Source organism: Nicotiana tabacum, chromosome 17 (genome assembly GCF_000715075.1).
Source record: "Nicotiana tabacum cultivar K326 chromosome 17, ASM71507v2, whole genome shotgun sequence".
NCBI classification, from domain to species: domain Eukaryota; kingdom Viridiplantae; phylum Streptophyta; class Magnoliopsida; order Solanales; family Solanaceae; genus Nicotiana; species Nicotiana tabacum.
Window position 1 is genome coordinate 144,814,224 of NC_134096.1, and position 26,966 is coordinate 144,841,189.

At 34.1% G+C, this 26,966-nt stretch overlaps 3 protein-coding genes across 6 annotated transcripts; all 3 read right to left on the minus strand.

Moving 5' to 3' along the window:
- Positions 1 to 113: 113 nt before the first annotated feature.
- On the minus strand, positions 114 to 3,518 carry LOC107768390 (RHOMBOID-like protein 9, chloroplastic). Of its 2 annotated transcripts, none has more exons than XM_016587513.2 (7): positions 3,345 to 3,518; positions 2,099 to 2,561; positions 1,826 to 2,006; positions 1,555 to 1,720; positions 949 to 1,119; positions 628 to 773; positions 114 to 542 (listed from the first exon to the last, which is right to left on the minus strand). In XM_016587513.2, exons 2-7 carry the CDS (start codon positions 2,442 to 2,444, stop codon positions 302 to 304), a joined length of 1,251 nt encoding a protein of 416 aa, XP_016442999.2. In that variant the 5' UTR covers positions 2,445 to 2,561; positions 3,345 to 3,518; the 3' UTR covers positions 114 to 301. The 2 variants fall into 2 exon arrangements, with proteins under 2 accessions (XP_016442999.2, XP_016443000.2); XM_016587514.2 differs by having other exon boundaries at positions 3,174 to 3,415.
- Positions 3,519 to 5,702: 2,184 nt separating this feature from the next.
- LOC107768391 (uncharacterized) lies at positions 5,703 to 9,633 on the minus strand. Its single transcript, XM_016587515.2, has 5 exons — positions 9,300 to 9,633; positions 9,171 to 9,215; positions 8,487 to 8,792; positions 8,207 to 8,385; positions 5,703 to 6,010 (listed from the first exon to the last, which is right to left on the minus strand). The coding sequence occupies exons 1-5, from the start codon at positions 9,529 to 9,531 to the stop codon at positions 5,759 to 5,761; spliced, it is 1,014 nt and encodes a 337-aa protein (XP_016443001.1). The 5' UTR covers positions 9,532 to 9,633; the 3' UTR covers positions 5,703 to 5,758.
- A 2,281-nt stretch (positions 9,634 to 11,914) lies between these two features.
- On the minus strand, positions 11,915 to 26,697 carry LOC107768392 (uncharacterized). 3 transcript variants are annotated; one of them, XM_016587517.2, is made up of 8 exons: positions 25,633 to 26,697; positions 22,736 to 23,032; positions 22,406 to 22,546; positions 21,605 to 21,685; positions 21,060 to 21,114; positions 20,709 to 20,783; positions 20,527 to 20,594; positions 11,915 to 12,355 (listed from the first exon to the last, which is right to left on the minus strand). In XM_016587517.2, exons 1-5 carry the CDS (start codon positions 26,504 to 26,506, stop codon positions 21,086 to 21,088), a joined length of 1,422 nt encoding a protein of 473 aa, XP_016443003.1. In that variant the 5' UTR covers positions 26,507 to 26,697; the 3' UTR covers positions 11,915 to 12,355; positions 20,527 to 20,594; positions 20,709 to 20,783; positions 21,060 to 21,085. The 3 variants fall into 3 exon arrangements, with proteins under 3 accessions (XP_016443003.1, XP_016443005.1, XP_016443004.1); XM_016587519.2 differs by having other exon boundaries at positions 22,406 to 22,531; positions 25,633 to 26,694; XM_016587518.2 differs by having other exon boundaries at positions 12,211 to 12,350.
- Between the last annotated feature and the right edge of the window lie 269 nt (positions 26,698 to 26,966).

Consider the following 26,966-nt stretch of genomic DNA (forward strand, 5'->3'; position numbering starts at 1 on the left):
TCTGCAATTTTATTCTTCTTTCTTTTATTGTTTTATTTCAAAGACAATTTTAATTTATGATTTTGCACATAAACATCGAAGAAATTATTAAGGTTCAAAGAATAAAAAAAATCTAAAAGCATAAACCTAGGTTTTTGGTTCTTCCTATATAAATAGAGCCAATGTTGTTACTCCTTGTTTTGGAGCAACCAAATTTGAACAGACGATAAGTTAGAATTTGCAAAAGACTCATTACATTCAAAAACTATATACAACACGCCTATTTATAAGGTATTTGGGGTTTTAAGCACTCTGCTTCAGCTTAGAACCTGTCTGCAGCTTCAGCTATTGAGTTGAGAGGAGGTTCTATTACCAAAAGCAAGGAAGCCAGCAGCAGAATGAAGACTGAGAAGCAAAGAAGAGATTTACAAGGATCTGAATATTGTTTAAACAATGTGATTCCTTCTTTTTGTCCACTTTCTGAAGCTGCATTGTCAAGTTGAAGAGTTGGACATGTAAGATAACCATATGCTATTCCCATTAAAGCTGCTCCAAAATGTGCCCTGCAATTATAATTAAAGTCAAATATTTAAAAACAAATCAAGTTTGCCAAAACGACTAATATTTAAGACTGAATGTAGTACTAACCAGTTATCTATAGGCCCAAAGTTGCTAAGCACAAAGCTGAAAGCAGTGACCATCATCGCCTTCTCAATCATGCCTTCTTTTCCTATCATGTCTTTGTTCCGAACTTGATAAATGAGCCAAGCTCCTATTAAAGCAAAACCAGGTCCCTAAGAAGTATACAATTTTTGACTTAGATTTTCATTTTTACATATATGTATGTAGAAACATGTTTCAACTCCACATTTTCAAAACTTCTTAGGAAGGCACGAGAGTAATTGATGCCAAATAGGTTGAAATGAGAAAGAAAAAAAAAGAATCTGATGTAGTGGCAATGGAACTTACAGTTCCTCCAACAGTTGGCTCTGGGGTGTGAAGAAAGCTGATGAGGTTACCAGAAATACCTCCAAGAATATATATCAGGAAAAATGCAAATGAACCGTATGCTTTACATACTTGAGGCCCAAAACTAAGAAGCACCCAACAACCAAGGGCTATGTGAAGGACTCCTGAGTGCTGCAATATAGCAGATCAATAATCAAATTAAATGGATTTAAGCTATATTCACCGACAATTTAATGAAAATTTTACATTCATGTTACTAAATATGTAGTTACCTGTAATTATCTTTTAAACGACCAGATATTGTAAAAAGCATTTATACTATCAGTGTATAGAGGTTACACTCATAGTCAGTAACCTATACGTTCTGTTCCTAACAACGAATTAAGCTTATCTGTTGCTATACATGCTGTTTTACTTCTGTATATCTTGAATAAATCTAGTCCACTCTAGGTTCATCAGCAAAAGCTGATTTTATGTAACAAAACTTCTTTGAAAGAACATGTGGCAAATAACTTAATCATATACCATGCTACAATCTAATTGTACTTCTATACAGTTCTAGGGCAATTCAATCATTTAAGGACGAACCAATTTTCAATCTTGTACCAGAAACATTGGTGTCAGAAGTCTCCACCATTCACCAAGTAGGATCAAATGATTTATCTTCGCACCATATACCATTGGAAGTGAAAGCATCCCTATTTCAGAGTTCCTGACTGGACTAGCTGTTTCGAAGAGGAAAACTGCAATGTTTATAGAAGCCAGTATTCCTCTTCATTAAGAGAGGCACGAAGCATTAGAAATGGTAGAAACCTAGAAAATATACATGACTAAAGTATCAGTAACAAAATTTCAATAGGAAGTTGCATTGTCTTACATCAAGTAAAAACTAGATGATTCTTGGTTTGAACTGCCAATGTCCTTAGCTTTTAACTTCAAGTACTGTTTTAGTTTCTTAGCCCTGCCACCACTGTTGATCATTTTCATGGAAAAATATGATGCTTCTTCAAATGTTTCGTCATCAGAAGACGAAAAAGCATGCAATTTTGACTCTGCACCTGAACAAGATAAGTATAAGGTTTGCTAGATCACAACAATATAGTTGATAGTACAAAGTTAGTCCATAAAATAGCATTGCTTGCATTCTTACCTCCATTGGCTTTTCCACTAAAATCATTTAAAGATTTCAGTGATTTCTCTGCTTTAAGTTGATGATTTTTGCCAGTTATTTCTTCTATCTCATTCGAAGAGGAAGCTCCTGTTCTATTATTGAGCTTTTGGAAGTAAGAATCTAAGGCTCTCAGTTGCTTCTCCTGATTGTTCAGTGCAGATTTCACTGTCCAAAATATTCTTCTCTGAGTGCTATGTGAAAGCCGGGATACAAAGAGGTGCATTCTTTTTTTCTCTTTATATACATGACTTATTTTAGGCAAAACTAGCTGTGGAATGCATCCCCTGCTATGAACTCTTCCCAATAATACTGTAGTCAACACCATTATATCTTTTTCAGCATTATACTAGTTCCTTAAAGTAATGCATGGTCATTCTTACTAGTGACCTTAGATATATTTTTGTGAATTGAGAAAATGTCAAACTTTCTTGTACATAAACTTCTGCATCCAAAGAAGATTTGTATCAGAACCAAATGCACTTTCATTTTGTATGATATCAACGAATTGTATGAACTACAAAGTTTATGGAAGTACACCCTGCAATTTACTAAGCCTCAGTGGGGTGTCATGTATGAGAGCCTCTATAAAAATGTGTTATAATGTGAAATTTTTTGCAAAGTCCTTAAATATTTCTAGTGATGCAACTTCTGAAAGCAATATATATTATATATGGCGCGTTTTGCTTGAGTATGCCTATAATTCGTCCAAGGCCAACAATTCTTTTAGGGACTTTTTTAGCTTATGAAAATATTATTCTGCGTTGCTAGCTTCTAGGATATACACTGACAATTAAAGAATTTTTACGCTATTAGTGCAGCTACATGCCTTATTTTGATATGTTGTCCCATGAATGAAAAACTAATATTTGAACGAGCAATTGTAATATCACTTCCTAATTGACTTGCTAATTCTAATCCTTATTTAGTGTAGTGATTTTACTGAGTCCATCTCAAGATTTAGCTCAATCACATGCCAGAACAGTACTGAACTGCCTTACAACCAAAGTAAAGATCACTCTGATCAATTACAGAACTATTGCAATGAAATACTTACTTTCATTCATGTATAACAGCAAACATTAGATCATTAAAGCGTGCAAACACAACCCCTTCTTGATCTCGACATAAAATTCCATGTTACATACAGAGACTTTACTATTCTACCTTTACTGTAACAGAAGAGAGTGTTTAGTAAAAGAAGAGAATTAAGTATATAACATATGACCTTTAGAGAAGAACTAAAAGTGATCGTCCGAGATAGTTGGAGAGATGTCCATAAACAAGACAGCAGCCACAAGTACCGGCGGCCTCATCAGTTCCATTTAATGCAGGGAAGGGATTACAGTATTACTAATATTGATTAGTAGAAGATAAACATGAGTGTCTAATGATATCCTTAATTAGGCTATGGAAGACGTACGAAGAAACAGAAAGATCCAAATGAAATTGTACCTTATCACCATTGTCCCACTAAAACTTTGCCACCTGTAGTAAAAGCACTCCCATAGCCAGTGTTTGGGCTTTGAGTAGGTCCCACTAAATCTATTTAGTTAAACCAGGATTAAATGCTCGAAAAGAAAATGTTTCTTAGGTCAACTTAGACCGCCTATATAATTTTCCTTCCCTTCTTTTTCTTAATAACAAGTGGACAGTAGAGTTGCATATGTTTAAGTAGGCTATTCTTTGCCGGGGGACCCACCAGCACCACTCATTTACGTCTTGAGTACTTTATGATATATAGGCTCTTTTTGTGTAAATATTTTTAACATTGATATTATCAGTAAAGTTTATGTGATAGCACATTAGTTACTGGAGTATATATAGTTTTATCTTACAAGTAATTTAATTATATAATTATATTTTGCACTACCAATGCAAAAAACTTACGCCATATAAACTCTAGTAAATTACTTACATTACTCTAGTAAAATCGTCAGTATTTCATTCTTACCTATGAAGTACTTTCGTGAATTAAATAAAGTAGTCTCCAACATGCATTCACCTTGGTTTGCACCCAGTATGAAGTTGAGTTTGGATATAGGTTTCGTTAAGCCTCTTCTCAAGCTTTAGATGATCGATTGCTTCCTTCAAGTTGCAGCATATCTTAGAATAGTGAAGTTACATTAATCAAGAACTCTTATGATGTTTTGACAATATACCGCTGTAAAGCTAAGGTACTAAATATGTTCTTTTAAGGTGTTGGCCAAGATCAATCTGTTATTCCCGCCAATATTGCTGTATTTGTAAATAATAATTCTGCAAAATATAAGTTAACGTAATGAAACAGTAATTAATTCGAGCCCACTGAATTCACAGTGTTTCCTTAAGGAATTTAATCCCCTCCTAGTACCCAAGGTAATGGATTATTTCCTCCCAGGATAGAACGAATCACACACTGGTATAGCGGTACTTCAAACCCCAGTGTTTCAGCGAACACAAAGTTCGGTAGCAAATCACACTTACAGTTGCTTTGTTTGAAGTTAAAACAATGCAGAACGAAGGAGTAGAAACTCAGAAAATCGTATGGAAATGCTGAGAGGAAGGAGTGCAATGTATAGTCAAATCTATTGAGCGATTTTCAGTTTGTTGGTCTTGTGTATTGTGTGTGTCTTTCTTCAACAGCTGCTGCACATATATATAGCAGCCAGTGTTGAAGAAGACCAATCGTCCACCCTCTATGGTGGAGCAAGCATTAGCTTGTTTGTGGAGCAAGCACATTCATGGTGGGAAGAGCATTAGGCGGCTACCAAATGGTCAATACACGGATTGGAAAATATCCGTTACAAATGCGGATAATCTTACGTTAATATTTACTATTAACAAATAAATTTGGTCCAAAAAATTAATCAGAATCCGAAGCCGAGCGACGACGACGCGAGGCTTGCTTTCTTCTTAACTCTTTAAGAGCTACAAGAAGAGCAATTATATATATACCCACCAAAAATCTTTTCCTCTTCCAATATGGGACAATGTCTCATTGTCAAGAGGGGGAAACTTAAAATTTTACTCAAAATTTCATTTTCCCTCCATTTCCCATTCACCCTCATTTTAAGACTATTTCATCTTAAAAACAAAACCTCAACACAATCTTAGTTAGAACTGTTTGATAATTTTCAACAAAGTCATTCTTATAAATTCTTCTTTCAGAATAAAAGTACTGCTGCAATAATATATCAATTGGTGTTTTCTTTTTTAATTTGAGCATCTTTCTCAATTAATATCAGTTTCACAATCAGGAACCGTGCAATAATTGGACATGTTTAAACAGTATGTTTGAATAGATTCTTCTGCATGCATGCCTAGCACAAAAATTTTGGTTTCTAACGGAAGCATGCATGCACGTGATAGTCAAGTTGTCAGCTCTACTCAGAACAAAATTATGTTACAAGGCAGAGAAACAACATAAGTACATATAACATACCTAGAAGGCAAAAAAACAGAAAAAGATTAATAAAAAAAAAATGCATGACCCTATTCTGAACTGCTGCAATTCATGATTGCACTTTCATGTTCCTCTAATAGATTTTGTAGTATCTAAGAAACAAGAGAGAAATAGAGAAGAGACAAGTTATAGTACTACTGATCAAAGGGAAAGAAAGAATCTTTCTATCCAAAAGCAAGGACATAATATTGTTCCATTTAACATCCATTTATATGGCAAAGAAAAATGTTGTTTTTCTTCTTCTTCTTCCTTATAGATTTACAGCTAGTACTATTATGCTTTTTTTCTCTCATACATAAACTCCTCCATGACAAGCACCCTGCACCAATTTCCCTGTACCTGCTCTTACTACTGCTCTGCTTCCCTTTGTAATTATTAGTATTTCTCTCTTCCACCTGCTCCCCATTTCTTTTTGTGTCTTCTTCTCGTCTTGTTTCTTTCACTTCCACCTATAAACATTTCACGTACAAATTATTACATTCAATGTCACCATCTCTAATGTTTGCATGTGATTCTGAACTCAATCCACAATATCACTTCGATTGGGAAATTACTTAACTCGTGTCATAAACAATATCCTTATTTTTCTTTGCACTTAAATTATATACATTGACATAATTTAACCCATTGCATGCAGCAGATTACTTACTATTTTAACGAGGTTACCTATTACTGTTGTTATAGAGATTTACCTTTAATTACGTTATAAGTGACTCAATTTGTGTAAATAGGAGTATCTTTTACTGTGGTGCATTGAATTCTTATTTTACACATTTTCTTTTAGTAGGAAAAAGATGCTTTACCTGAAAAAGGTGACAATGATACAAGGCAATGGTAAAGCTCTTAGGATCTTTTAAGAATCTTAAACTAACAGTTATCGGAGTATAAAATAGCTGGAAAGAAGAAAAGAATAAAAAGGTGAGATAAGCTGTATAATGACAGTTCTAATTTACACAAGTACGTTCAGCCACCTAAAAGAAGAAGTGATTATGCTCTACTATAATAACATGAAAAATAATAAATTAAAATACATTAATAGTATAAAAGAATTTTATATAAGTTAAATTCACTTTGATAAAGGAGATGCCGATATGGTACTAGAAAGAAACTTTTCTTTCTTGCATGAATTATTGAGAAGTATAGTTGAGAAGATGACAATTCCTAAAGAATCTTTTCGGTGGAGCGCATAACTTTTTTGGCTTCCTAAAGTGACTTTTTCCTCTACAAGCACAGCTAATAACCATTTCTAACAAAATCAAACTAAAATAAAAAGGAAAAAATCAATTGAAAGCTACGATGTCTCACTCGTTCCAAGAAGCAGCACAAGAACTTATTTAGTGCCCACAATTACAAATGCAAGTAATGTCATTTTTGCATGTGCATGGTACTTAATATATGTGAACGATGCTCTAGGGACCAATTAGTTGTAAAGTCCCCCACCTAGTACGAAAAGTATTACTCACTCTATTCATATTTATTTTTTGGTCAAGTTAAAATAGAATGACCCTTTTTAATTTGTTTAGGATCATAAATTTCAAAAGTCTTCATTTTTTCTTAAACTTTGTGTCCAATCAAACATGTTCACATAAATTGAAACGGAGGGAGTATCATTTTTGACTCGGTGGTGTAGCCAAGAATTTCGCCAAGGGTGTTTAAACTTTAAATAAGTCATAATTGTTTTTTATCCATGAATGGTGTATCAAATTTTTAAATCAAACTACCCAACATTTAATTAAACAATAAAAAAAATTAATAGAACTATAATTTTATAAATCAAAATTAAAATAACAAAAAATAACATTAGAAATTTTAATAATAAAAGTAAGCATAAAACCAAAGGAAATAGAGAGTTGAGAGAATTCGTAGTTTCTAAAGAGCTTTTGTTGAAGAAATTTTTGTAAAGCTTGATTTTTAAATTATAAAATTTATTTAAGAAATAACTTTTAGTTAAAAATTACTTTTAAGATTAGTTTTTTATTTCTATACAAATTTTAAGTTTTAAGAGTTGTTTTATTAAAAAATTTAGATTGAAAAAGAATCAAATCGACCACACATGATGGTCTCCATTTAGTTTTGGTAAACAAATCGGCAGAACTTTGAACCCTGGAACAAAACGTCACTTGTGTTGGGCTATTTTGTAGTATTTGATGGTGTACATAAGGCTGTAAAATAATATATATATATATATATATATATATATATATATATATATATATATATATATATATATATATATATATATATATATATATATATAACCATATAAAATACAATATTATTTAACTTATATGCAGGATAATATTTTGGCAAAGGGTGGGCGCTTGACTACCCGGGCATTGGGTGGCTACGCCACTTATTCGACTTAGTCAAGGAAAAGAATTTATAAGTTATCAGGGCTGCTTACCTTATTTTCTAGGTCACTAGTCGACATTTCAATTTTAAATAACGAGACAATGTAAAAGTCATTTACACTATTACTAGTACGTATTAGTTATACTCAAAATAATATGATGGTTAAGTGAAGTGATCAAGTTATGCGTAAGTTCGCTTAAAAGTACAGGGAGTAATTATCGTAGACCATGCAAACATTGGAGTAATTAACTAGTATTGGAATTTATCGTAGAAAGTACCAAAATATTACGTACCAGTTTCTCAGATTTTAATTCAGGAGTAGTCATAGGTGAATCATCAGCATCTGCTTCGCACCGTTTTGTAGATCTTTCCTCAATGGATGGAGTACGAGCAGGACTTGGACTCCTTGAACTTATGTAAGCTGGATTACTACTCTGTATTCCCACATCTCTAGTAATGCTAACCTTCTTCTCTAAAATAATAATAAAAATGTACAAAATAGTAAGTCGAACAAATAATGTAATTTAACATATTATAGTAACTAAGAAATGGAAAGATAAAAAGTGTTTAGACCTTTGCTTGGAATTTGGAATTCAACTTCATGTGTAGGCAAATGAGGTACTACTTTTGTAGGAGGTTTTGTTTGGAATTGTCGAGTCTGAAATTGAGAAGGATAAATCAAAGGTGCAGACATGGTGATTTTGCTGGTTAATTGGCGAAATGATCTCCCACTTAGTGTTTTCGCAGATAGACATTCCAAAGGAACTTCTCCCGATAAGGGATTACAGATATATTTCTCAGCCTCATTCCACTTGGAATTTAGAGCCAATCCATCTGGTGACATGTATTCCCAACTATATATTGTTTTTGCCTGCAATGCTGCACTCAAACAAACAAACCAAAAATTCTGTGAAGTTGAAAAATGGAAGAATTTGGCTCAAACAATATACACATATGCTAGCGCAGCCCGGTGCACAAGGCATTCCGCGTTCACGCAATGTTCGGGGAAGGGCCGTACCCAAGGGTGTGATGCATACAGCCCACCCTAGTGTAAACATCAGTGGTTGCTTCCACGGCTAGTACGTGTGACCTATTGATCACACGAAGATAACATTACTGCTGTTCCAAGGCTCCCATTAGAACATACACATATGCTAAAGAAATTAAAATATCACGCATTCTGAACTCATTGACGCTAGATGTTGAATTAGCATGTGTAAACGACAGAAATTTTAACTGATATTCTAAAGGATTCACCTTTAAGGGCAGCGGTAAAAGAATAAGTTGAAGGGTCAATTTCTTCTGTAAGAAAGATAAAAACTTTATAAGAAAATAGTATAAAACAATAATGATGAGGAAAGAGGGAAATAGTGTTAGTTGTATTACCTCTTAAGGTGTAGCCAGGGGAAGAAGCAGTACTTGAAATAGATATGTTTGATCTAAAAGACTTAGCATCTTCTCTGAAACTTCTAATATAAGAAGCTGAAAATCTTCTTGAATTGGTATTTTCTCTGCTAATTTTGGCCTTTAGAGTCCATTCTCTTAAGTTGAAGTCTCCATCATCTCTTCTTCTTGAACTTCCAATAGTTGACTGTTCCATGCTAGGTTCTAGTTTCATAATAATGAAGATTTTGGGTGGTCTTTAAAAGTTGTTCTCTTTTTAAATAAAAAGAAAGGAGGATATATAAATTTCAAAAAACTTTTGACTGTAGAATCAGCAAAAAAAAGATGCTAAAATAGCAGCTGCGCAACAAGTAACTTCCAAAAACTAAGCCTCAGAGATTTCAAATTTAAATTTCCAATTTGAAAGCAACCCACACCCTCTTTTGAAAATAAAAGAAAAAACAAGAAAAAATTATGAGGTTTAAAAGTGGGCCAGATGAATACTTGGTTTATCTGCAAATAAAATTTAAGGAGAGGTCCAATCTGATATTGATTTTACATAAAAAAATGGAGAGGAAGTTTGGTGACTAAGTGAACTAGAGTAGGTAAATATACCCCGTACTGGACATACAATTTGGTTATATCATAATTAATGACCATTTGTTCATCTTTCTTTTTCTGATGGGTCACCGTTTTGTTGTTCAATTCCCAATTTAGGGGTATTGTTGGGACATGCATTGTGGTCCATCTTAATATTTGGTACAAATGATATAGCCTTCTGTAGATGAGATGAATGTAATCAATCTTCATTTTGTTAATCTTCTTGTTTAATTTTAGTTAAACAATATATACCGTCGCTTCCAATATGCACCATAATATTATTCTATGAAAGCGGGCGGGTTAGTATTTTGGCCTGGTTGGCTTTTCATCCAGGTTTTCTTATTTGCATGATATACCAAAATATGTATTCTCCTAACATATAAGGTAAAACTGCATGTAATAGACTCTTGTGGTCCGATACTTTTTCGGACCCCGCGAATAATGGGAGCTTAGTACATCGTGCTGCCTTTTATATTCTCCTGACATATAATTCAATAGCACTAGTAATTCCTCCAACACCATCCACCAGATGAAAGAGCATCAAGATGTAGCTTTTCCCCTTCTTGAATCCACAATATACTCCCTCATATTTGGAAGAAAAAAGTAAAAGAAAAGGAAACTATTGTTTAGTCTCCAAAAAGTTCCTAATAAACCTAGCAATGCTTTGTAATTGAAGCAGCCAACATTGAAAGGGACAGTTGGAAATACCCGCCTTGCTACATTCAAAATTTTAAGAGATGAAAGTTCTTTATTATGCAAATTAAAATTCTTTAATTCAATAAAATTTCAAAGTGTAATAAAGACATATATTAGGCGAGAAAATCCAATTGATGGCCATATCGTTGAGATATTTGGGAGGGGATAAAATTTCAGTGTTGGGTTATTTTCATTGTGAGTTGGAAAGATTGTGTTGAAAGAGAAAGGAGAATAATGAATATCGTGAGAGGATGAAATTTAGCAGGCGATTGGAGATAAAAATTGTGAGATTTAGAAAAAGTAATTTTTTAAGTTAAGTTGAAAAAAAGTATTTAAAAATTAAAATTGTGTTTGGACTTGTAGTTCACTTAAATATATTATGGTTTTGAGAGAGGAAAACATTATTTACTTGAAAAAGAGGTAAAACCCACTTTTTCAAATTTGGAACTCATTTTTAGACTTTTTTTTAAACTCATCTTCAAAATTCAATGAAATATATAGCCAAATAATAATTTAAAGACAAGTTTAATATATATATATATATATATATATATATATATATATATATATATATATATATAAACGAGGCCTTAGTTTCAAGAAGTAAAATTGAAAACAAAAAGATTTAGTTATATTTGTGGACATCTATGAATACATGTGAAGATGTCAAGATCATCCTCGTAATAATTAGGGGTAGGTCCATTATCTTGTGGGCACATAGTCATTGTCAGGTTTTGTCTCAAGTGTATGCAAGGTAGGTTTCATATGGCAGTTTAGATAGATATTCAATTGTCTCATGTTACATTTAGTCATTTGATCCTTAAAAGAGAAAAAGATGTTGATCATTTTCGACTGTCGCACTTTTCCATTTTGTAATATGAATGTTTTCTTTTACTATTATATATGAATGCAAAGTTTGATTGAATTCACAAAACTCTAGCTAAATCTGCCTCTAAACTAGTGGATATCAGGCCAAATGCCACTCAAAAGGAAATAATTATTTGTACGCTCCCAACTCTTTAGTGGAAATGAGAATCCAACTTTATTTTCTGTCCCTAATTTTGAATATTGATTTACCCCAACTTGTTCAGTTGTTTACAGACAAGGAATTGATGTCTGAAGAATCTTTGCTGTACAATTCACCCGGACCACACTTCAAACAGCAGCAAGCCGATAAGAAGAAACAAAAGCCTCAATTACTTTTTCTTCATTGTAAAGTGGTAACACACATGATTGATTCTACCTGGTAGTTACAGTTTAAACTTCATTTTCTCAACATAAATTGAAATTAAGCTGCATACAAGTGCAGAAGTTAGCACAGATGGTGAAAACAAAATATTATATTCCACTTAAGTCACCACCAAGTTGAGTTGTACTCAAGAGATAATAGTAATAAAGAGATAGAACGTCAAAGGAAATTGTTACCCGGCTAACTAACATCCTCGAATTATGAAGAAGCTAAAGAATTGGATGTAGTATGACAGCTTAAGTATACATAATTCTGACAAGCTAGAAGCTAACATCCAAAAACAAGCCGATACAATGGCAGAAGCCCTCTTACCACCCGTCTCAACATGGATGATGCTTGATATCAATGTTGAGTGACCATGACCAGGAACACATGTAACACTTATATCATCATACATGCAGCTTCACTGGTTACAATGTACTATCTTTGCAGTCGTGCAGCACGGGGGGGGCATCAATTGCTGAATGACTTGACCTCGCCCAACAGCCAATAGTCAGATCCTCCAATAGCTTCTCTACCAACAAAAACACAATAACTAAATTTCGACCCAGATACAACAGTTGAAGATCTAGTTGAATTGACTCAATTATTCACCCTTCACAAGTTAACCCAGAAATAATGACATCTCAACCAGATTAGAATCCATCATAAGAACATCTATATAACTCATGCCACCACGCACACATCTATATATTATTTAAAACGTGAGGAAAAAGCCCTCTCCTTAAGCCAAGTGGCAACCTTAAAATTAGCCACATGTAACATATAAACTAATTAACTATTAATAACTAATATAACTAATAACTAATTCAGCCATATGGCATAACTATAACTTTTTTCTTAATTAATTAAAAATAAATAACTAAATCCAAATATTGAAAATTTTACTATCTATATATCATCAATATCAATATCATCAATATATTATTAAAAGGAGAGAAAAAGCCCTCTCCTTAAGCCAAGCGGCAGCCTTAAAATTAGTCACATGTAACATATTAACTAATTAACTATTAACTACTTCAGCCATATGGCATAACCAGAAAAAGGCACATATAACTTTTTTCTTAATTAAATAAAAATAAATAACTATATCAAAATATTGGAAATTTTACTATCTATATATTATTAAAAGGAGAGGAAAAAACTCTCTCCTTAAGCCTTCTTGAAATATCTTGAATAATATTTTTTAATTGCCACATGTAACATATTAACTAATTAACTAATAACTAATTCAGCCATATGGCATAACCAGAAAAAGTCACATATAACTTATTTTTTAATTAATTAATAATAAATAACTAAATTAAATATTAGAAATTTTCAATATAATATTTAAAATATTATTAATAAATTTAAATAATTTAATAATTTCGAGTGTTATTTTAAAATAAAATAAATATGCCCGCTGCTTAAGCCAAGTGGCAGCCTTAAAATTAGCCACATGTAATATATTAACTATTTAGCTAATTAACTATTAACTACTTCAGCCATATGGCATAACCAGAAAAAGGCACATATAACTTTTTTTTAATTAATTAATAATAAATAACAAAATCAAATATTGGAAATTTCACTATAAAATGCTTTAAAATATTATTAATAAATTTAAACAATTTAATAAGTTTGAGTATCTATATATTATTAAAAGGAGATGGAAAAGCTCTCTTTAAGCCAAGTGACGGCCTTAAAATTAGCCACATGTAGGGGTGTACAAATGAAACCGACAAACCGCACCAACCCGATAATCCGAGTCAAACCGAGAAAAAAAATCCGACTATGATTTGGTTTGATTTGGTTTGGTGTTGGAAAAAAAAACTCGACCATATTTGGTTTGGCTTGATTTTAACTAAAAAAAGTCAAACCGAAACTAAACCAACCCGACATTATATGTGTAGAAGTTTGAAATATATTTAATACATAAAAATATTTATGGTAGTGTAATTTATAAATATTTCTTAAGTTTTTTCATAGTTTTATCTTTTAACGTATTATTTCAAGCTTGGGCTTATAATTTTTGGATGGTCCAATAAGTTTTATAGTTCATAAATGTTAGTAACTCAAATAAATCCTAAACCAAAATCAAATCAATACTAATGCTAATGAAAGACATTCAATTCGATTGTATTATGAATGAAAATAGTGTTGGATATCTATTTTTTAGTTTTTCCATGATTTAGATAAAAATGTATAACTTTGCTAGTGTTTTTAGGATTCAAAAATATTTTGTGAAAAAACATTTGAGAAATTGGATCGGTTAGAGGGTCGCATAGAGGACTGTGTAGCATAATCTATTCCACACGAATAGTTTACCGTAACTATTCAATGCATCTACAAATTATTGATAAATGCATTGTTTGTGAAGTATATGGTTGTGGTGGCATGACGACATCTTTCTCATAACAAAAAAATTCCTTCTCCTTCTCAAAAACTAGTATTTATACCCACGCGGACAAATATCAAATTATGATTTAGGTTATTTAGATTATATGCAATTACGTTAAAATTTAAATCTTCCAAATAAAACTACATATAATTATTAGATATCAGTTAACAAGGACATGAGACCGTTTCTCATATTTCGTACTGGATAACATGTTTTCTTTTTTATATCTGTAGCAACCCAACCCCTTGATCTTAGTACTTGCATTTTATTCTGTGGTCAATTAAAGAATACTAAACATATCACGTTGTAATATGTCTTGTTTGAATATATTGTTTTAACAAAGTTCTTATTTACCACTTTATGTTTTACCTCAAAGTCGAATAAGTCTTATCCTTCTGCATTTTCACCAAAAACAAATCTCTATTTAATCTTTGCTTATAGTTGCTGCATTATTCATTACTTAATATTATTATAATTTCATATGATTTTTTATTAGCTTACCAATTGATTTAATATATTTCTTATTACATTTTTTATAATGATATAAATATAACTTTTTGATTAAAAATTAATGTATTGTAATACTTTTATCCTCGTACTCAGAGATCTTTCATCATTTAAATCTATCAATAATATTCTTAGAGTATTATTTAATTATTTAATATATTTATCCATGAATTAATTCAAAGTATAAATATTCTGACACTCTCTATTTTCCTCTTGATATATTTTTACCCCTATTATGAAATCTTAATTAGTTTTTTATAATAATATTTTATTATATAATCAAAATATCACATTTTATTTTAAGTTATAACTTTGAATTAGTCTAAAATATTAATACATAAGTTTTTAAATTATTACTCCCTCTGTTCCGATTTATCTGAACCTGTTTGACTGGGCACAGAGTTTAAGAAAAAATAAAAACTTTTGAAATTTGTGATCTTAAACATGTCATAAAGGGGTCCATAGTATTCGTGTGGTTATAAAAGCTTCTCATCAAGGGCATAATTGGAAGTTTAAGCTAAATTATTTTCAAATTTAGAAAGGGTTCATTCTTTTTGGAACGGGCCAAAAAGGAAATAGGTTCACATAAACTGGAACGGAGGGAGTATATTTTAAATCTATTGTATTTTCTTATAATTATTTTTATATCACGTGCAATTAAAGTTTCTTTCTCGTTTAGTTTCATGATACAAATTTAACTTTTATTTTCGTTACTAAATTACCTAGATGAAACATTTATTTTGTATTCTTAAAATTTTAATTTGTTATCCAATTGTTATTTTTATTTATCTAGTAAAACTTTAATTTTGTGGTCTTTTCCATAGTTTGAGCGTTTTACCATAATTTTAATCTAATCTCAAGTTCAAATCATCTTTATCTTTTATTTCTAATATTAAATATTGTTGAATTTTTAATTATTGCTATTACGTTACGTAATATATAGTATTTCATATTTTCATGTGGCCTTCATTAACTTTCCTCTTTATTTAATATTATTATCCATTTACATCCTTTAATATAATATAGATCAATGTGTGGTTTTTTATTCTTGATATAAATATTTATATTATTTTAAAGTAATACTCAAATTATTAAATTATTTAAATTTATTAATAATATTTTTAAGTATTATATAGTAAAATTTCTAATATTTTGTATTTATTATTTTATTATTAATTAATTAAGAAAATAGTTATATGTGACTTCTTCTGGTTATGTCGTATGACTGAATTAGTTATTAGTTAATATGTTACATGTAGCTAATTTTCCTGGAGTTAGGAACGGAGGAGGTACTTCGTTGTTGGACTGTGCTAAAAAAAAGCCTTTGATTTGATGATTGCCAACTCGTGTTTTCTGAAAAGAGAGGAGCACTTGGTTACATTCCGAAGTTCGTTTGCCAAGACTCAAATTGATTATCTACTCCGAAAGTGTGATAGGAGTGTGCATGGATTGCAAGGTTATTCCAAGCGAGAATCTCACGACTCAACATAGGTTATTGGTGATGGACTTGGGGATCGTGAGGAAGAGGGTCGTGTATGGTCAACCCAGGATCAGGTGGGGTGCTTTGACTAGTGACAAAGCGCAGGAGTTGGGGGAAAAGTTGTTGGCTATGAGTGCCTGGAGGAGCAGCGGGGAAGCGAGCTGTATGTGGACCACGATAGCGGAGTGTATTAAAGTAGCTGCGAGATAAGTGTTAGGGGTCTCGAAGGGTTTCTCTGGCGGCCACAAAGGTGACTGGTGGTGGAGTGAGGAGGTACAAGAGAAAGTGGAAGCCAAGCAAGCGGCGTACTTGACGCTTATAGAGAGCATGGACGAGGAGGCGAAGAGGATGAACAGGGAGGGGTATAGGAGGCTAAGAAGGAAGCGATTTTAGCGGTTACTGCGGCTAAGACTGCGGCGTTTGGGCGTTTGTATGAAGAGGTTGGGGGCAAAGGCGAGGTCAAGAAGCTATACATGCTACCCAAGGTGAGAGAGAGGAAGACCCGTGATCTGGATCAAGTTAAATGTATCAAAGATGAGGAAATTAGAATTTTGATGGAAGAGGCTCAGATTAGACGAAGATAGCAGACATATTTCAATAAATTCCTGAACTAAGATGGTGATAAGGACATTGTGCTGGGCGACTTGGAGCACTCCGAGATGCACCGAGATTTCGGGTATTGTACGTAAGAGTAGAGGAGGTCGAGGGGGCTACGCGTAAGATGCACAGGGGTAGAGCTACTGGGCCAGATGAAATACCTGTGGAATTTTGGAAGAATGCGGGTAGGACAGGTTTGAAGTGGCTCACTAAGCTGTTCAACGTCATTTTTAGGACGAACAAGATGCCTGATGAATGGAGGTGGAGTACGACGATTCCTCTGTATAACAACAAGGGTGATATTCAAAGTTGCAATAATTATAGGGGGATTAAGCTGCTAAGCCATACTATAAAAGTTTGGGAGAGGGTGGCTGAAGTGAGGGTGAGGACCAGTGTGTCCATTTCTGAGAACCAATTCGATTTCATGTCGGGGCTTTCGACTATGGAAGCCATTCACATTGTGAGGAGATTGGTGGAGCGGTATAGGGAGATGAAGGACTTGCACATGGTGTTCATTAACCTAGAGAAAGCATATGACAATGTTCTAAAAGAGGTGCTCTGGCGATGCTTAGAGGCTAAAGGGGTCCCAAATAGCATACATTAGGGTGATTAAGGACATATATGATGAAGTTAAGACTCGGATTAGGGCAGCGGGAGGAGACTCGGAACACTTTCCGGTTATGATTGGGTTGCACCAGGGATCAACTCTTAGTCCATTCCTATTTCTTTGGCGATAGACGCATTGACGAGACACATTCAAGGTGAGGTGCCATGGTGTATGTTATTTGCTGATGACAGTTTTAATTGACGAAACGCGAGATGGTGTTAAACGAGGGGCTGGAGGTTTGGAGGCAGACCCTAGAGTCTAAGGGTTTCAAATTGAGCAAGATCAAGACAGAATACATGGAGTGCAAGTTCAGCAACGGTACCCAAGAAGGGGATATGGAGGTGAGGCTTGATGCGCGAGTCATCCCCAAGAGAGGTAGTTTCAAGTATCTTGGATCTATAATACAAAGTAACAGGGAGATTGATGAAGATGTCACGCATCGTATCAGAGCAGGATGGATGAAGTGGAGGCTCGCTTCCGGTGTCTTGTGTGATAAGAATGTGCCGCTGAAACTTAAAGGTAAGTTCTGCAAGGTTGTAGTGAGACCGACTATGTTGTATGGAGCAGAGTGTGGCCAGGGAGATTGATGAAGATGTCACGCATCGTATCAGAGCAGGATGGATGAAGTAGAGGCTCGCTTCCGGTGTCTTGTGTGATAAGAATGTGCCGCTGAGACTTAAAGGTAAGTTCTGCAAGGTTGTAGTGAGACCGACTATGTTGTATGGGGAAGAGTGTGGCCGGTCAAGAACTCTCATATCCAGAAGCTAAAAGTAGCTGAGATGAGGATGTTGATGTTGATGTTGATGTGGATCTGTGAGCATACCCGGTTGGATAAGATTAGGAATGAAGTTATTCGGGAAAATGTGGGAGTTGCCACTGTGGATAATAAGATGCGAGAGACGAGGTTGAGATGGTTCGGGCATATTAAGAGGAGAAGAATAAAAGCCCCAGTTAGTAGGTGCGAGCGGTTAGCCTCGGTGGGTAGCAGGAGGGGTAGAGGTATGCCTAAGAAGTCTTGGGGAGAGGTTATTAGGCGGGATATGGCCCAGCTGGAGCTGACTGAGGACATGGTCCTAGATAGGAGGGTGTGGAGGTCAAAGATTAGGGTAGAAGGTTCGTAGGTAGTCAGTGTTTCTCTTTGTCTTACTCAATTCGCTAGCATTAGTGTTAGTATGATATCTTTTGTCCATAGATGACTATTACCATCTAGAGTTTGACTGCATTCTTGGATTCGATCTTATTTCATCTTGCTGTCATTCCTACTTGTTGCATTTACCTTTTCTTTTTCAGTCGTTCTTTAGCTGAGGGTTTATCGGAAACAGTCTCTCTGCCCTTCCAGTGGTAGGGGTAAGGTTGCGTACATCTTACCCTCCCCAAACCCCATTTGTGGGAAACTACTGGGTCTGTTGTTGTTGTTGTTGTTACATGTGGCTAGGGGTGTACATGAGTCGGGTTGGTTCGGATTTTTACCAAACCAAACCAAACCAATAAAAGTCGGGTTTTTTAATCTCGATTTTTCTCGGGTTTTCGGGTTTTTTCGGGTTTTTTCATAAAGTCTTCAAAGTACAAAACGTAAAATTTGTGCTCCAAATATTTCAAAAATCCTAGTAAGACATAACTATATAAGGTGTTTTCAATCAAATAACATAAATATGAGATGAGTCATGGCATTGTACTAAAATATTCAGCAATAAAGATAATAAAATCGCATAAAATAAATATTATTAGTAAACCATAATGAAAACAAACATAATTTAAAACTATGACTAATAATTACTATTATTTACATGACTAAGTCTAGTTATGCAAGGACTAAAATATAGAGATTAAATATGCGATGAATAATAACGTAAGGATTGTTAAAAGACAAATAATAAAGCAGGATTGCTATGTAGTGAACTAATAATACATGTGTTTTTACGTGGAAATTAGCTAATCCAAGGGGCGTTTTGTTTTTAGATACTCATATCCATGTATTGCTAATACACATATTCTTATTCCATATTCTATTGCATGTAACATATAAGTTATACCGGAATTCCATCGTTTGGTTTTAAATTTCGTATAAGTACTTGTGTGGAGTTTAATGCGAAAAACCAATGTGGTGTTGGTTATACGAAGATTATATTAGTAATGCAAGATTTAGTTTTTAAAAAAATAATGTTGTATAAGTAATACAAAATTTTATAGAGATTAAAATTTCTTGTTACTTAAAACCAAAGGACACCTAAGGGGTCGTTTGGTACGCGGACTAAGTTATTCCGGGATTATAATTTTGGGATTATAATCCATGGACTAATTTATCCCACCTGAGAAGTGGGATAATATAATCCCAGGTTTGATGGGATAAGGTGGGATAAGGTGGGTTATACTGTATTAAGATTGGGATTAAATTTATACCATGTTTGGTTGATGGTATAAATTTATCCTGAGATAAATTTATACCGTCAACCAAACGTGGTATGAATTTAATCCCACACTAGGGGCGGCTCAAGTATATGAAGGGCCTAAAGCCAAAGTTTAGTATGAGGCCTAAATTTTTAAAAGAAAGTTATAAGATATGTTTTTATTTAAATTCTATTTTTCTAGCTTTTTGAGATACGAAGTATTAATAATCACTACTAGAAAACTACCTAAAACCGTCCAGGAATACCAACCGAAATCGGTCAGAAAACTGAAAAAATTCACCGATTTCCGACAGACTTTAATCCGTCGAAATTAAGCTGGTCGGTAATAAATAGCGACCGAAGTTGATCGCGAACTTCCGACCTAAATTTCGGTCGGTATTTGTAATTATGCAATTAAAAAATGAATTGTCTGGGAATAGAACCAGGGTCTGTACTCTGGCAGGATATCATTCTACCACTAGACCATTGGCACATTTTGGTTTAAGACTTTTTTTTATTTTATTTGTACTATTTAATTGTATTTTCGCGGAAAAATAACCGACCGAAGTCGGTCGATTTTTTAAAATGACTAATTGAAATAACCGACCGATTTCGGTCGGTTTTCTTGAATATTAATTTTAATTTCTTAATACATCTCTCCCAGATACTGAAAAGTTTTTCATCTGGTAGAGATAGTGAGAAATGAAAAGATCAAGATGCTTACTTCAAGAGCTCAGTCTCCTTCACTTGATATGAACCATTTGATAGATACTGACAACTGCAGCCCAAAAACTGCTCAATACCCACAAAAGAAGTACAATAGCCAGGTGAAACAAATGAAGATGACCAATTTCTAAAACTTAAAGAAGGAGCGTTTATAATAAACAAATCACTTCTAATACTTACTGCTCTCATAAGAGAACTCCAGCAAAACCACCCAATTGGCATTACTTTTCTATCCAAATGTGAAACATGAATAACCTGCAAAAAAAAAGGGATACGAGAAAAGGTTTATATTTCCAAGTCTTCAAAAGCTAAAGGGTGCATGAATTTAGTTTATAAAGCACTGTAAACATGAAAAAATTTCTTCATACGAGCAAACAAAATAACTTCATAGTTATGTGTAAGATAGCTCATGTAAATATCTTTTTGACACCAATCAAGCAAAGAAATTTCTGCCGATGCCCATAAGAAATCACCTTGTCAGAAAATCAAAAATACTGGTAGAAAAAATATGTTAAGAAGGGGAGGACTCACCGACCAAAAAGAACCACTCAGCATCTCTAGGAAATTGCATATGCAAACATGCTTCCTGCAAATAACAGAGGGCGTGATCAGCAGAAGTTCTTTATAACAAAGAGTTTGTTTCCGCCAATGACTGCAATATCTAGGGCTAATGCTTCTAGTATATAAGGCAACAAATTACACCTGCAGATGTTGTAAATTAATATTTAAAAAGTCAACTCATTTATTTCGAGCATGAAACTCAATAAATCGAACAGGAAGAATGTTGTCATTATTTATTTTTTGGTAAGGTAATAAATTTCGTTAAAAAAGGGGGCAAAAACGTGCCCGAATACAGTCAACTACTATTAAAAAGGTAAAGGTCAAACTGACCAACAGTTGCACAAAAGAAAGAATTACCTTGTAATGGATGACCTCAAGCATGTTAGTTTAGCTTTGAATTTGAACAATACTCTTTATTCAAGCACACTAACTACCTTGATTGAATTTTTACTCTTGTCATTAGTAGGAAAAAATTTAGGGATGCATGCTCCAGATATAATTTTAGTTGTGCATACCTTGTCCAAGAAGCAATACTGTATTCGCAGCCAAAGCTGCAATTTCTTGGACCTTTTCACTGGAAAATATTGCTTGCACAACTACATAAAGGTAAAAGAAGAGAACAGTTACTTAAGTTGCTAATAGCTCTAACTTTATAAATGATCAGTACTGATATGATCAGTGGTCAGAAAAGACCAATCACGTATTTAATAAAATTAATTCATCCTTTTTGGAATAACCTCAAGGAACAGAACATTTGCAAGTTGAATAAACATGCAGAATTATTGAAAGACTGAGATGCTCTACGAATCAGATGATTATACTCTTAAGAGGATCCAAAAACTCAGGGAGGAAAAAGAAAGACCAGGATTTATCTGGCTAGAAGATCCATTGAAGATAACAACGATGCTCACTGAAAACCAAACCACCAATCACCTGATGGTAGACAAATACAGTATTGATGAACTTTGAAGGCACTTTTGATATGACATAGTCATGAGCACCTTGGGAATCTAATGGAATAACCCATGTACCCTCCTAAGTCCTAAATGCCACTTGGATTGTGATAGCACAATGCAATATCAATAGAAAAAAGGGAGCTGATAATACAAGGATGGCAATCTTAAAATAAACAAATGAATGTTCTTCATTTAAGCATATCCTCATACATGTAAAACCGTCCGAAGTTTGAACTGAGTGCATATTTGGTGTTACATATCATTTTAATAGGCAACTGAATCAGAAATATTAAAGGCATAATTCATGATATAAAATGCTTCTCCTATTTTAGAAACATGATAATACATGAGAAACAATACCTGAAGTATGTACAAGCTTCTCTGCAGGGTCTTTGCTGTCAGTTTGACTGACAGAAGTATCCATGTCCGTCACCACCATCATGTGAACAGTATGGATAGCATCTGACATCCAAACAGTCTGTGATCCTGAAAAGATGGAACCTTCAATGGCATTACAGAACAGAGTTTTTTATTCTCATGATAAAGCTAAAGGAGAACGCTGATATTCTATGACATAACCTTTTTATATAAATTTCTGAAGCAAGATATTAGTAAACTAACACGGCGTTACATCCCCCAAAAAGAACAAAATGAACACAAAGTTATGAATTGAAAGGGATGGGCTTATACTTGTAGAAGAATCCGGAAAAACAACGAGCTTTCGAACTTTCATGTTGTGAGTCAACTGTTTCATGTGATAAGGAGTCTCTGATCCCTGGACAGAAGTTGCCAGGAACAAGAGGTGAAGATTTCCTTCAGAGTCCAAGATCAGATACTTGGTTGAAGACAAGGCCTGAATGCCAATTGCTTTTGCTGACTTAGCCGGCATCTTGATTGACTCGAAATTATCATCCTTGCTCTTGAATGCCACAAAGCTTGCAATCCATTCTCTGGAATCTTGTCTAAGTCTCACAGACCTTAACTTTGCTGCAAGTTAGAATGCACAATCAGCAGCTGTAGGAAATGACAAAATTAGAGCTTCAAGATCTTAATATGACGGAGAAATCACAGAAAACTTAAAGCAAGTTGTAAATGATACATTATTACATTTTTAAAATAGCAAAAATAGCAGAGGTACCTTAGTCACAAATTAAGACAAGACCAGCCCAAATAAAAGTAAAAAAGGGAAAAAAAATGGTGATGGAAGCAGACATGAAAATAGTAGCAACTAGGGAATGCCAAGAAACGGAATGCTATTTTTAAAATAGCAAAAATAGCAGAGGTACCTTAGTCACAAATTAAGACAAGACCAGCCCAAATAAAAGTAAAAAAGGGAAAAAAAATGGTGATGGAAGCAGACATGAAAATAGTAGCAACTAGGGAATGCCAAGAAACGGAATGCCAAGTGTTCGGCACCAAAATTCAAAGAATGAAATTAGGACTACAGTCTTCAGTTCGGTCATTAGCTCAACTAATTCACACCGCACTCTATGACTTTAACAGTGACATCATACAAATCATTGGTGTCATACTTGTTTTGTACTATTTTTCATTAGGGAGGGTCTGTCACAAATGGCGGATAAGGACAAAATATTGCAACCCTAACCTGTTGGTTTATTGTTTGGAACAGAAAAGTTACCCCCTCCATCCCAAAATACTTGACCTACTCTCTTCTGTCATCCATCTTGAAAAACATTACCAATATTTTTAACAGAACTTTTTTCTGCATCCTAACTCCTAAAATTCAAGAAAATATAACTAATGCTAGTTCTCATTATCTCAAGGTCGATTTTGACATCTTTCTAAATAACTACTTCAACCTTTCACATTTCAAAATATATATTTTAAACGTATATGAAACTCAATACAATAATAAACTCAAAAAATACTCTCAGTGCCCGTGCAGGTAAAGGTAGAACTGGAATAAAGCATCACCATCATTCCAACATAAATATGCTAATCCAAGACTGTAACCGAACCAGATAATTTCCATGAAATCACCATCTCATTTAGTTTCTTCACTCTTGATGATACCTTTCAGACCATAGATGTGTTTCGTTTCCAAGACAATAAATGTGTCTCTCGGAAAGGAAAAGAGAGAGAGAGAGAGAGAGAGAGAGAGAGAGAGAGAGAGATATATATATATATATATATATATAAGAGAGAGAAAGAGATCCATAATGGAAGAGGAGGAGGAGGTGTATCATCTAAAGAGAACTCACAACATAATTAAAGCCGTATCTTTGATAAGTCAAACAAAATATTACACCAGTTACAAGTCAACCAATCAATGGCGCCTCAATCCCAATTATTCAGGGTGTGCTATAAAAATCCCTTTTTTGATAAAGTAAGTAGTTTCATATTCATTGATGGCATCAAGAAGATGCAATGGATAGAAAAGAGAAAGTTAGCTCCATAACATGACTACTTTCTAACATAAGATCAGGAAGTTAGCAAAATCACAAAAAATGATCAATATTATTTACTGAAGCTACAGAGAAGACATTTAGGGATAAAAATCCTTTGTATCCATTCTGCTCTATTCACGTTCATTTCATTTTGATACTAACTAATTTGAAGAGTTCTCTAAAACTAGAGGTTATGTACATCTCACTCTTATCCCTATACGAATATATAAGTCTCTAACCAGAATAAAGTGACGCTTTGACGAACACCCGGCATGTAAATAAACCTAATCTTAATTAATTGGTATCGCTTATAAGGATCCTATTATTATATTGAATTATGTTCTTAGTTAAGTCTGCTTGATTCCAAATCAATTGGATATCTTTTAGCCTGCTTTTCTCCATTTGATTTTAGGTCCTCTTTTATCATTTTTAATCATTATAATATTGCAACTATGAATCGGCACATATGGAGATCTACGTATGACATAACTAAACCATTTTAGATAACATCTCATTATATCATCCATGGGTGTTACTTATACTCTCTAACAGATGTGATAGTATCTAACATCCGTCAAATTCTGTATATCTGCATAACATACTTATATCAATGAAACACATCTGAAGCTCAAATTATCCCAAGCATGACATTGTTGGTATCAGACTATTCTAATAGGATGTATTTACCTAGCATACTAAGAAGGTACTCTTTTGAAGACAATTTAGAAAGTCAAACCCCGTGACTTGTGAAGTTATGGGTCTTGAGAGGGGTGCAGCGGTCGCTAAAGTTGCGGATAAATAGCAGGAAGCCAGTTCATTTTATTTAACCTTTCTAGGCAGCTATTTTTACTTAGAAACTAATCCAAGCAATGTATACACGAAATACCCACTAAAGTATTGCTTTTACATAGAGTACATAGACAAGTTTTAAGGAGCTAATTACCCTGAGGAATACTATGATCTTACCCAATTTTATACAAAGATATGCTGGACTAAACAAAGTAAAAACCTGAGTAACATAGTAGATACATGTTCCTGTATCCAGGCTTAAGCAGTCCATATCACCAGAAATGCAAAATAGCAATTTAAAAGCAATAACCATTAAAACCGTTAGGAGTCCCCACCCTAAGCTTCTCAAATAGCTACAAAAAGACAGCAAACAATAAAGTATTTCAGCACCTGATCCAGTGCGGTTTTCGATCCTTTCCTCCAATACACTATTGGAAGGGAACTTCAATTCCGTAGTGAATTTGTTACCATCAGCAGAACAAATCTCAGCATTAATTCCATTAATCATCCCATTTCGTAAAGACACCTTTTTTATCTCCATCTTATCTTTTTCTAACCCACCATTCAAACTCTTCTTCTCTTTCTTAATAACTCTTCCTTTGACCAATGGCCTCAAGAGTAAAACCCTAACCCCATTATTTTCCCCCAAAATCAGGAACCCAAACGAAAGACTGATCGAGAACACCGGCAATGAACAATCAATCACAGCACACTTCATTAGCTTCACCTCATCATCCCTCAGGTGCTTCACAGCAAAAATCCAAATTTTACCATTCAAAATAGAGTACAGAGCAAACACATTGACATCCCCAACCAATTTCAGCGAAACCCCATGAGAAACCCTAAAAACAACCCCGAATTTACTCCCGTCAAACTTCATATCACTGTGATTGCACACAACTTTCGCCGGAGTAAAACTTTTCCGGGCGGCGTTGAGGATGTAGAAGCGGAGGAGAATGGAGGAGCCTCCGGAGATAGGAGAAGAGATGAGAAAGAGGGTAGAAGGGTTAGGGTTCCGGAGGAGGAGGAATGCGGCGGAGGAAACGGGCGGAGGGAGGGTGGTTTGAGGAGGAGGGAAGGAGGAGGAGAGAGAGAAAGGGGAAAAAGAAGGGTAGAGAGAGATAGAGGAATCGGAATGGAAGAGAGCTAAAGAGAGAGAAGAAGGGTCAAAGAGGAAAGAAGAAAAGTGAGGGGGTGGAGAAGGGAAAGAAGGTGAAAAGAAAGGGGGTTTTGGGAGAAATAGCTGATGAGCTTCAACGACCATTGTTATTGTGAAACTGTAATGAAGTTTGATGAAGAAGAAGGAGGAGGAGAAAAGGGAATGGGTTTCGGACAATTTGGATTTTGGACCGGTTTTTGGGGCAATGTTGATGTTGATGTTCGGAGAAGAAGGAGACGAACCATTTCTTTTTTTGCAATTAATGAATTGGTTTTTGTTTTGGTTTTGGTTTTGGTGGTGAATAATGTCGTGAGTCGTGACGCACATGAAAAAGGTAAAGTGGAGATGAAAGAGAGAAAATTGATGGGTAAGCTAAAAGCCCTCAACTATTTCACTAAACCAGATATTTACCATAATGAGATAAGTTTAGATTAAGAGTAAATTTTTTATAAGCATTAATTAATAATCTAATATACTAATTAACTAAAAGTTAAACTATGTTTGTAGTCTCAACAAATATTGAGGTTTTAGGTGTTCTTGGCCTTTTACAATGTTAAATTTAAGA

Excerpts from the sequence above, each read along its gene's own strand:
- LOC107768390 (XM_016587513.2), bottom strand. The coding sequence starts at position 2,444 with ATGGTGTTGACTACAGTATTATTGGGAAGAGTTCATAGCAGGGGATGC. Across the intron at positions 1,721-1,825 it reads TCATCTAGTTTTTACTTGAT|AGGAATACTGGCTTCTATAA; the intron begins GTAAGACAATGC and ends CTCTTAATGAAG. Across the intron at positions 543-627 it reads TTTGGGCCTATAGATAACTG|GGCACATTTTGGAGCAGCTT; the intron begins GTTAGTACTACA and ends TTATAATTGCAG.
- LOC107768391 (XM_016587515.2), bottom strand. The coding sequence starts at position 9,531 with ATGAAACTAGAACCTAGCATGGAACAGTCAACTATTGGAAGTTCAAGA. Across the intron at positions 9,216-9,299 it reads CCCTGGCTACACCTTAAGAG|AAGAAATTGACCCTTCAACT; the intron begins GTAATACAACTA and ends TCTTTCTTACAG. Across the intron at positions 8,793-9,170 it reads TTTTACCGCTGCCCTTAAAG|CATTGCAGGCAAAAACAATA; the intron begins GTGAATCCTTTA and ends GTTTGAGTGCAG.
- LOC107768392 (XM_016587517.2), bottom strand. The coding sequence starts at position 26,506 with ATGGTCGTTGAAGCTCATCAGCTATTTCTCCCAAAACCCCCTTTCTTT. Across the intron at positions 23,033-25,632 it reads CGAAAACCGCACTGGATCAG|CAAAGTTAAGGTCTGTGAGA; the intron begins GTGCTGAAATAC and ends TCTAACTTGCAG. Across the intron at positions 21,115-21,604 it reads AGTATTGCTTCTTGGACAAG|GAAGCATGTTTGCATATGCA; the intron begins GTATGCACAACT and ends TGTTATTTGCAG.